The following is a 10,941-nucleotide window of genomic DNA, read 5'->3' as shown; positions in this document are numbered from 1 at the left end:
GAGCAACTTACATACACAGTGCATGTTGCTGAAAAGCGGAGCTGGGCTGTCAGGAGTTGCGCTCCGCTGCTAGCCAGGCTCTGCACAGCAGAATTGGTGCAGCTGCAGTCCCAGGAGGCCCCCAGGACTCCAGGTAAGGCTGCTGGGCTCAACACAGTGCTGGCCCCAATCTCCCCTACCCCTTCCGAGGCAACTTGCTGTGCATTAAAAGGCATATGGCACAGGTGTTCCTTGGGGACAAGTAGTGGTGGTGCAAGGTGCGGCATTGCTATTTGTCCCTGGGGAACCAAACGTCCATGCACGTCTGGACATGCCCTATGAGACCAACTGGTTCAGAGGCATGAGCTTTTGGAGGTAACAACCTCTTTTGTCAGATGAAATGCTATGAACAGTTACCATCTGATGAAGCCTGCCTGACTTCAGACTAACACAGCCAACCACCACTGTATAGAGAAAGATAGAATCATGTCAATCTGAAGTTAGGCAGAAGGCAGGGCAGGGCAACACCTCAGAAGCTAACTTGAGGTGGCCAACCTGCAGTGTAACACATTGCACAATGGGGAGGCAGCACTGTGGCAGATTGAGTGGAGAACAGAAAGCAGAGCATCAGATCAGGCAGGGAGCACAGGACAGGAGGCAGAACAGTGGCTTAGTTGAGGAACACGAGGCAGGGAGCCGAACAGCAAATTGGGCAAGAAGGGATCACAAAAGTACTTGGGGAGGTTGCGGGGCTAATTTGTGACATGCCTACCAAAAAGATTGGCCCCTGCTAGACTAACTTGTTCAGAGAGGCATGAACTTTCCTAGGTTACAGCCTATTTTGTCAGATGCTGTGAATGGACTGCTATAGCAAATAAATTAATCATTATGTGGCATAGGGAATAAGTAGTCTTCATACCTCAGTGAAAAGAGGAATATTTGTACTTTTTACACCCAAGAAAGAACGGGGAATGGAAATATTCCAGGAGGAATCAGAAGAGCTTGTAAATGAAGAATAGGTTAGGTAAGAAAAAGAGCTAAAACTAGACATTAAGGAGCTCATCCTACAACTACTACTGAATACAGGGCCTTATAACATGAGTAGTCCAAAGAGAGATTCCAAACCCTACCTCTGTTACTTTTTCTATCAAGTTAGTTACCATTGAATTATATGGATACTCTGTATTTATAGTACTTATGCTATCATTTTTAACTAGACAAGGCTTATGAGAAAACCCTTATTGTTACATACAGCAGGCAAAAATTCATAACATCTTTAGGTAGAGAAAGCACTAAATGCTAAATGTGATGGTCTCAGATCTGTTCTCAGTGCGCAAGAGACTCCACTGAAGGGGGAGAGGACAAAATAACCAAGCAGTGTATGAACTTCAAAGCTTTTGCTCATTAGCTCAGGATTGAGCATATGGTGTGATCCCCTAGAGAGAATAGTCTCTTGGGTTACAATTGCTGGTGAGGCTGCATTGGGATGACTGCATGAATGCACAGAAAATGCCAAACTGCATTTTGTATGTGGTTTGTTTCTTTGAAATAATAATAAAAAGTCAGGTTCCTTTGCTGCCAGCTCACTATGTGGCCCTCATGGGAATACAATGTGTGTATGTGTGTGCGCGCGTGTGTATATATGTATGTATGTATGTGTGCGTGTGTAATACACTCAAAGAATATTTCTTGACAATTGTGTTTTAAATATGTGTGAAGTGAATATACTTCAAGAATGCAAAAGGAATTGCCTTTGTCAAATATTTTGATATGATTTTATAATTCAGTTGTTTCTTGTACCTTCTTGAACCAACATTTAATAACAAACATGTACAAACAACATGCCCAAAATACTCTGTACATTTTCCATGGTGGAATTCTAATAAAACACACGTTCTTCTTGCCATACGCATACATATAAAGACATTCTATTTTTGTGCTGAAGGCTAAAAATACATTGGCACGGTATGTAGTCTTATGATTTTAACTTAATTTGCAGCGACTGGTGAGCAACTATTTACTGCTCCAACTGTAAAAAGCCAAAATAATTTGTAATGAAATGCAAATGTTTATAATTTTCTGTAATCTGGTTACAGAAATCTGGACTGTGTGCATAGATATAACTAGGATTGGACCCCATTGCAACTATCTGGAGAACAAAGTATAAATCACATAAAACCCCACTCTTGTATATTCTTTCACAAACAAGGCGCTTAAGGGTTACTTATAATTCTGAATATTCCAGCATTCAGGTATATGAGACTGAACAGAAAAGAGCAAACAGATTGCACAGCTTCAGACAACCCTTTGTAAACTAATTTGTTAAGATTTTTTAAGATTTATTTTAAAACCTGAATGACAAAGTACAAAAACCAAACCATGACTTCCTTACTCAAACACATTTTCTTTTGACTTTTTAATGGCAACTTTGTCTAAATAAGGATAGAGCAGGCCCTTTAAAAACATTTAACAGCAAACTAGTTTCACATGAAATTGATTGTGTAATCAATCTAATCCAGATGCAAGATAATGCTGTAGATAGTGGCATCAATCTAATAACACTGCTAAAATGTTCATGTTGAATCAAAGTATAGCAGATTTCAGAGAAAAGGGAAAAAAAAAGGCTGAGGGGACTGATTCTCTGCCCCCCCACCCCACATACAAAAATTCATAACTTCTCTAAATTTCCATAATCAGCCGGTTATTCAATTAGAGTTGGAGATGGATGACACTGTACCTAAATGACTGCACTGGGAATTAGGAAATCTGGACTGTATTCCCTTTTCTGTCCAAACTTCCTGTGGGGGTCTTGTGCACGCTGACCTTGGTGCCTGTTTCTCTTCTGGAAAACAGAGATGATGATGCTGTCTCAGTGAATGGTGTGAAAATTTGTGGTTGTAAAGAACTGTGGGGACCTTGGATGGAAGGTCCTATAAATTCAAGTTATTGTTATTATTTATGAAACCAAATAGATAACCAAACAGATAACCAACGCATTTGCTGATATATCCTATATAAATGCAATGCTGAGATCAAGTTAAGAGGTGATTTCCCCTATACCTTCTCCCCCACAGTAACTTTTCACTCCAGACCAGTGATTCTCAGGCTAGGTGCCAAGCCGCTCGGGGTGCTGCAAGATCCTTTGAACGCTGCCCTGAAGTATGAAGAGACAGGCCAAGTTTGAGGAGATAAATGCAAGCTCATGCTCAATCCCTGCCTGACAACAATCCCTTATTGTTGCTAAACACAATAGTGATTCCCTTTGTGATTTTTTTTTTGCCATAAATTTGGGCACAATCCTGAAAGGCCTTCAGATGTGGGACTTCCCACTGAAATTTGCAAAACTGGGTCTTCTGCCTTGGGGCAAAGCCTGTAGTAGTCCCAATATATGTGCAGATGGTGACTAGATGATTAAATCTAATATTCCAAATACTATTTTGCTGAATGAAGTTCTAGGTTCTGCTGAGAGAGGATTAAACAGATCAGAACAGCTGCAATTAATTTTACTTTCCTAAGACTACTTTGCTGCTCTGAATTTTTAGATACATGCAGGGTATGTTATGTCATCCATCAGCATAGCAGTATACCAGTGGAAGGTTTAGCAACAAATGTAGTAATAGCATAGCTTCAGGCCATAATCCATGCTTTGTTTACTTTCCCTTAGTTCTTTGATATTTTTGTGCATGAAGGCACCTTCCAAAAGATTATTATACTGATCCAAGCAACAAAATATAACTAACTAGGTAATATTTTATAGCTTTCCCTTGGTCTCTTCATTTCAGGATCAAATGTTTACTAAATGCAGTGAGGGGGTCGGGGGGGGGAGGCTTGAATAGTAGTTTACTGGCCACCCCAAGCTGTAATTTTAACACAAATGAACAAGACCTTACACAGAAAAAATTAAGTAGTATTCCTCTTGATTTGGAATTTTACCCTTGCAGATAAAAGATCATGCTGGTCATGTGGTTACAGCAGCAGAGAAAGGAACAATGCCAAAGCTTAATAAGGATTTGAGAACAGTCATTTCAGTGTTTTGTTGAAGTGCCATGCCACTTATGGTATGTGTTACAATTTTTGCCTCCTCAAATGTGTGGATATAACAACTTTTTAAAAAAAGATGGCACCAATTAAAGAAACATATGCAAACTGGGAACAATCCAGAATATCCAAGAGGAGAAAGCTATTTGAATATACAATATGTAAATTGCTAACATTTTTCCAAAAGGCCTTCAATCTGTGTATGTTGATGGAAATCCGATTCTAACAAGTTGCAGCACATCTTTGTGAAATGCAAACCTCAAGCTCAGTCATGTGTTTCATATGCACCCAATGTTCTTATTAAATAAGAAGATATTTGGGTTGCATGAAACATTCAAAATCAAGTCACAAATCTCTGCTTTCATTTTTTACATTGTTTCCCCCCTAAAGTCCAGAAGCCAAGTCCTTAATGACAAACCTATAGCATGAAATTTAAATAATTTTTTAAAATGATGAATAACAAATTCTCACAACACAAACTAAACAAATTTGGCAAGCACCTGAATTCCTGTTTTTACACACTTGACATTACCCACTGTCTGATAGCAGCCAATTAATTCCCTCTTTCCCAGACCTTTTGAAAGCTCTTGATCTACAGCTGTACATAAATGGACCCACCCTTTTGTTGTTTTTCCTATTACAATTCTTTTGTAAATAGGATAGCCTAGAGCCAGGGTCAGCAACGTTTTTGCGTAGTGTGCCAAAAACACCCACAACCTCAACTTATCAGATCTTTGCGTGCCAAGGGGTGGATAGCAGTGGGGTTGCGAGGGGCCTGAATCTTGTTGCAGTACAGCCCCAGCCCCTTCCCCACTTTCTGTCCCAAGTACCACATACACGTGCCACCAGCAAAGAGCCAGGCTGGGGCTCTGTGGACCCTGATGCAGCTACTTGTAGTTTCCCAGCTGCCTGCCACAGCTGGCCAGACCCTGGGCAGGCCCCTGCTATCTGCCATGGAGCCTGGGCTGCTTGCAGCAGGCAGCGGAGAGGCTGCAAGTGGCTGCACTGGGGTCCACAGAGCCCCAGTTTGGTTTGTTACTGGCAGCAGGTACACACATGCCTTGGGGTAGATAATGGGGAAGGGGCTGGGATAACAAGGATTAGGCCCTCATAGTTCCCCCGCTGTCTGCCCCAAGGTGTGCATGCCATGCAAAATGCCTTTGCATGCCACACTGCCATGTGTACTAGGGGTTGCCTACCTCTGGCCTAGAGAATAACACCTCTTTGCTCCATCAGACTTCTCTGAAAGAGACCACATAAAGAGCTTTCTGGGGAGATCTGCAGGCAGGTAAGTGTTGAGCAACCTTATTGCAGGAATGACATGGGCAAAAGAAAAGCATCATGGCAAAGAGCGTAAATGTTCTGTAGGGTGTGGTCAGTCCGTTCCCTGGAGCAGAGCAGAGCTGGCAAAGGGAACAGCACAGTCTCCAAACTGGAAAATCCCAGGCTCTCCAATTATCACTGACAGCCCAAGCCCTGGTGTTGCTCTTGCTGCAGAAAATTTCAAGCCCTCCAAACAGCTATTTCACACCAGCCACTCAAATGTGATAGGCCAGAGGACTTTGCTTCAGCTTTCTGTCCAAGAGGCACCCAAGCTGCTATAACAGCTGGCTTATGTTACTGATGGGAAGTATTATAGCCTCTTAGCAATATTGCTATTGAAGTTAAACATGGTTCTTCTTCGTTAAATGAAAGCATTGGGCCCGATTCTCTTTCTATTTACAGTATATTGGTTTTCCATCAGGTTGGAATCCAGGGGATAACAACACTCATTATACCCATGGAAGGGAGATTGGAAACAGACATCCTTCTGCACAAAGGTATTTCTGAGTGATACACTGAATTGAAAAGGCTGATTTTTAATTTGCCAACGCTCACTGGAATAAGCATACATTTATTTGATTCATTTTTGTGATCAGTAATGCATTTTGGAACCAGATATTTAAGAAAGGCTTATGCCAAACTCCTAGACTCAAACAACTTTAGACTTTTAAGAATATTTAAAAATAAGTCCTATCAAGCCACTGCCCTGTTCTCCTTTAACTCTCTCCTTAAGACAATCCTCTGTCTTAACTCCTGCAAAGCACTCTCAGCAGATAACGAATAGGCAGTGGGTGAATTGGAATAATCAAATTTTATACCAAATATGTTTGGTTTATTGTTATCTCACCCTTCCCCCATCCTTTTGTCTATTTCTTCCACCTGTTGTGTCTTGTCACAACCCTAGAATGCAAGTTCTCTGGAGAAGGGATTGATCATGTTTAAACTATGCTGCAGCATAATTAACTCCCGATTCCGACAGAGGTCTCTGGATGCAACTGAAATAATATAAAGATAACTTTGGATCAAATCAAAACTGAAGTTGGAGACGGGATCAATTCTGAATTCAAGGTGTTTGAACTCTAGGTTAAAATTCAGTGATGCTAGCCACTACTGAGGTACAGAATTGGAATCCCTATCAGTTAGTAGTGTTTTTAATTATAACAAAATATTTTCTTAAATTTCTTTTGTAAATCCAGGTACTGTATCTATTTCAATGCGTCTAGTGAGCAGAAAAGTTTTCAGTTTGCTTTGTAGTAGGAAAGCCCCTGGGGTACACAAGGTCTGAATGTATCATGACCTCTTCTTCCTTTGGCTTCGCAATAGTAAACTACAGTTTCAGAAGAACAATAAGCAACAAGGTGGGGTCTTTCCTTTCCCAAGGCACCGGATTTAATCAGGTCCTCCAATTCTTTAAACCTGGTACTACTTGATCAAAAAAACATGACAGATAATCTAAAATAGTGTTTACATGAAATGTTTAAAATTGTACTTTTTCTTTTAACTAGCTGAAATCCAGACAGCTTTTTCCTGGAGCAGAATCTAATGTAATTTTTTTTTTTTTTTTTTTTTGAGTAAAAGGCACACCCTGTATTCGGTTAAAGTTCATGTTGAAAACAATCCAAATCATTGCTTAAAAAGGAGAAAATATGCAAACTGTTCATACCACTGAAAGCCTTCCACCCAGAAAGCTAAGTTTTATAACTGGCTTACGAGATCTCTGAATGGACTGGAGCAGACCTACAAATTAAAAGTTGCAATTTTTATTCCTGGCAACAAGTAATCCTAATACACCGAATATTGATTTTGATGTAAAAAAACGGTGTGCCTTTTTTCTTTGGCTAAGCCCTGAAAGAGTTAAAGATTTCTCTCCACAATCTTTACTCAAAGTTTCCACATGCTTCCCTGGGATGAAAGCATAAAAGCAGCCGTGGATTCCTTCCCCTTCCACATCCTGTGGAGAAGGGAATATGAATTGGCTGGTGAAATGCAGTTTCTGTGCATGCTTTGTACAAGAACTGTTGCCTCTGTTTAATGTGACACGTGCTAGGCATCAATGTGTATTCACTGGGTCTTAGTAATTCTGAAGTGGTAAAGCTATGGATACAAGTAATATAGTACTACTGTACACTGATAAAGAATGTGTTTTGTCTTTATGTCACGAGCAGCAATCCTATGCAAAGTGCATCTGTATGGTTGACAGAACATGCTGGGATAGTGGACCTGAGTGCTCCTTTTAAGAACCCTTCCCCCCCAGAGATAAATATTTGTGATATGTGTATAAATCAGGAAGGAAGCATATGTGCTGCATTAGGGGGAGTGCATTGCCAGCACAGATCAGGAAGAGTGGGTACATGTGTCCATACCAAAAAATAAAAAAGCATATACTGCATGCAGATCAGATGTGCGTATGAATCACAGGGGTAATATTTAACTGGAAAAAAGGATTCCCCAGAGACCCCACAGGCATAGTGTCTTCTGTAAGTGATCACAGCAGCACTGACCTGAAAAATGTCTGAAACTCCAAAAGGAATTACATACAGAGCACCGAGGCAGTAAATTTAATTGCTTTCTATCTGAGGACACTTGCAGCTCTGAGCTGACAAAAGTATGGCCAGAGGGAAGTGCACACATCCAGATGGCTGATAGTCACCAGCCCCCTTTCTGGAAGGCCTGTGCTTGGCACGCAGTTGCCCAGATTTGTGCAGCTCCGCTGCTCGCATTTCTCAGCAGTGAGTCAAGGTGAAGCCCCTCCCTGAACAGCAGAGGCAGGCCACACCCTGAACTCCTTCCCTGTCACCAGTGGGCCACCCTTTTTGAGAAGCTCTTGACTGGAGGATCTTCCACAGGCCTGACTGGGAAGGAACCAGTGGTGGTTCAGGAAGAAGCAGCAGTGGAGATGGTGCTTGACTGCAAAGGCTGAGCACTGGAGGAGGTGACATCTTCAGCCACCTTCCCATTCCCCTGGGGCTGCAGCTGGGAGGCCTGGAGGAGTTATGAGAGAGGCCCACCTTCCCACAAAGGGATGGAGCCTCAAAGCAGCCGAGTTCTACCATCAGCCAGGACCACCGGCAAAGGCTGGCTGTAAACTGGGTGCGTCTATGTGAGACACTTACTCCACATTAGCCTAATAACACTGTGCTATAGCATAATAACAGCCTAATAACACTGTGCCGTAGCAGGTCATGACAGAAACCATGCTAACAGCCCATGGTGCAGCGTTATTAGATTAATGCGCAGCAAGCATCACTAAATAACCATGCACCGTGCGCTGCTTTGGGTAGTGCGCATTTAACTGGTACTTGATTAAGGAAGTACTAAACTAAATGCGCAGTATGTAAAGTACATTAATGAACGTGTGGATGCACCCCTGGTGAATTAGCCAGTGAAGGCCTCCGTTCACTGACACGAAGAGTTTGGAGGGCAAATCACAGGTAGAGGCGGGCTGCGCTGGCTCATCCAGAACAGGAGCTGGCCGGGGGTCAGATACAAAAAGCAGAGGTTTTACCCGCTAGACTCTGCCTGTCCTTCCTGTGCCAGCCCACGGGGGGAGGCAGGTGGCTGGCAGATTGGGGCGAGGCAGCGGGGGGTGACACCCCCGTGTGCAGACGGCTCCCCCCCACACCCCCGCAGTGCGGGGCCGGCTCTGACCTGGAAGATGAGCACCTTGAAGTGGTTGCGGCGCAGCAGCTGCGCGTGGTTGCTCTCCAGCCGCTTGACCTGGGCGCACTGGCGGTCCATGCGCTCGCGCACCTCGCGCGTGTGGGCGCTGACCTTGCGCGACTTCTCCAGCAGCTTGCTCACGGCGTTGCTGGTGGACGTGTGGTGCTTGCACAGCTTGCTCAGGTCGCCCTGGATGCCCTTGACCGAGCCCTCCAGCTCGATCTGCCGCTGCTCCATCGCCTGCTGCTTCTCCTGCACCGAGTCCAGCATGTGCATCAGCTTGTCCAGCAGCGTCAGCACCGTGATGGCGTTCACCTGCGAGCTGTCCCGGATCGGCTCGCCCGCGCCCGGGCTGCCGGGCGGCTCCGGGCTGGCGCCGGGCTGCGCGGCCCTGCCCGGCCCGAGCTGCGGAGGAGGCGCCCGCGGGTTCCGGCTTTTGTTCGGGCGGCCTGCGCGTGTTCCCTCGGCCGCTCGCTTCGGGGGGGCAGAGCTCATATTTCACTCCTGACTTCATCCCAGGCGGGGAGAGCAGGCCGGCCGGGCTCCTCTCCAGCGCCAGCCATTGGCTGCAGCTCGTAAACTTCTCCCCGGCTGCTGTGCCACGGATGCAACACAAGAGCCTCTGTTCGCCTCTTCCCGCCGCCCCCTTCCCCTGCCCCCTCAGCATTCTGCGCGGCCTGCCTGCAGGCTGAGCCCTGGCTTCCAGCTGAAGGAGCCCAAGAGGAGAGGGAGAGGTGGTTTCAGCACCCGCTAGGGTTCACATTTTCATCCAGAGGTCAATAAAAGCTGAGGAAGGGAGGGAAAACCTGAAATACAGCCCCCATAACCCGCAGGCGGGCTGGGAGCGTGCTTGCAGCCAGGCCTAATGGCACCGCTTGTATGAAGTTTGCCCTGTTACACCTTTGGGTCGGTGGATGTCTTGGTTCACTGGCTTGTGCTAGAGGTGGTATCTTTTAGTAGGCCGACTAGATTTTTGCAAAAAAAAAGTCTTTAATTGCTTTAACATTTCTTTAAAGAAATTTTTTTGTTGCAAAAATCTAGTTGGTCTAATAAAAGATACCATTTGCACCACGGGGCCTGATTCCTTTTTGCCTTTAGACCAGGGGCAGGCAATGATTTTGGGCTGAAGGCTGCTTACTGAGTTTTGGCAAGCCATCGAGGGCTGCATGACAGGCAGCCAGGGGCAGATAAATATTAATTTTCTTAATTCTGGGGGGGCCCCGTGGGCCGGATAGAATGGCTTGGCTGGCTGCATCCAGCTCCCAGGCCGCATTTTGCCCACTCCTGCTCTAGACCAATGCGGCGCCAACCCGGATACTCTTTGTTCACTGACACGTTAAGGCACATTAAGGCAAGACTAAGCCGGAGGCTAATGGAGGGAGAATCGCACAGTAGAGGTGGGCTGCGCTTCTCGTTCCAGAACAGGATTCTTGGCCGTACAGCAGATAAAAAGCGGAGGTTTTATCCGCCAAGCCATGCCTGTGTCCAAAAACTGACTGGGAAGGAAGTATTACAACCTGCCTAGAAGGCTCCTTAAAAATGTGGGCCTGAATGCTTCAAACATGTCTGCCCTCACAGCAGAGCTGAACACATGCAGTGGTTCCCTGCGCTGAAGTCCTAGAAGGTCCATGTGCAAGGATGGTTGAAACCTTTACACACGTGCTTGTGCAGGCGAATGGTCCTACTGAACTCAACACAATTAATGAGGCATGGACTTTTTTTTTCTGGATTGAATCTTTGCACTTTCTATTGTGTAAATCTTTACGGAAGGTGCTGTTTCAACATCCCTTGAGGTCTTCTGTATGTTCCTGGGACAAATGCAGTGCAGCTAGCGGCTGTATATGCTTCCTCTTTTGGCACCAATTTCAAACCTGCCGGGTTGGAATTTTGTCCAGGGGTGCCTCATCTATGCTGGGGATTTGAAAGAGTTGTTGTACCCTT

General features: G+C 44.9%; 1 protein-coding gene across 1 annotated transcript in view; it reads right to left on the bottom strand.

The window, feature by feature from the left end:
• The window catches only part of CAVIN2 (caveolae associated protein 2), a 12,633-nt gene extending 3,045 nt beyond the window's left edge, over positions 1-9,588 (bottom strand). The window contains exon 1 of the mRNA XM_006022792.3: positions 8,989-9,588. Within this exon, the coding sequence (XP_006022854.1) occupies positions 8,989-9,495 (507 nt within the window). The 5' untranslated portion in view covers positions 9,496-9,588. The remainder of the gene's footprint in view (positions 1-8,988) is intronic.
• Between the last annotated feature and the right edge of the window lie 1,353 nt (positions 9,589-10,941).

The sequence above is a fragment of the Alligator sinensis genome, unplaced genomic scaffold (genome assembly GCF_000455745.1).
Source record: "Alligator sinensis unplaced genomic scaffold, ASM45574v1 scaffold16_1, whole genome shotgun sequence".
Taxonomy (NCBI): Eukaryota; Metazoa; Chordata; order Crocodylia; family Alligatoridae; genus Alligator; species Alligator sinensis.
The sequence above is the reverse complement of the archived record's forward strand: the minus strand, read 5'-3'. Positions and strand labels throughout refer to the sequence as shown.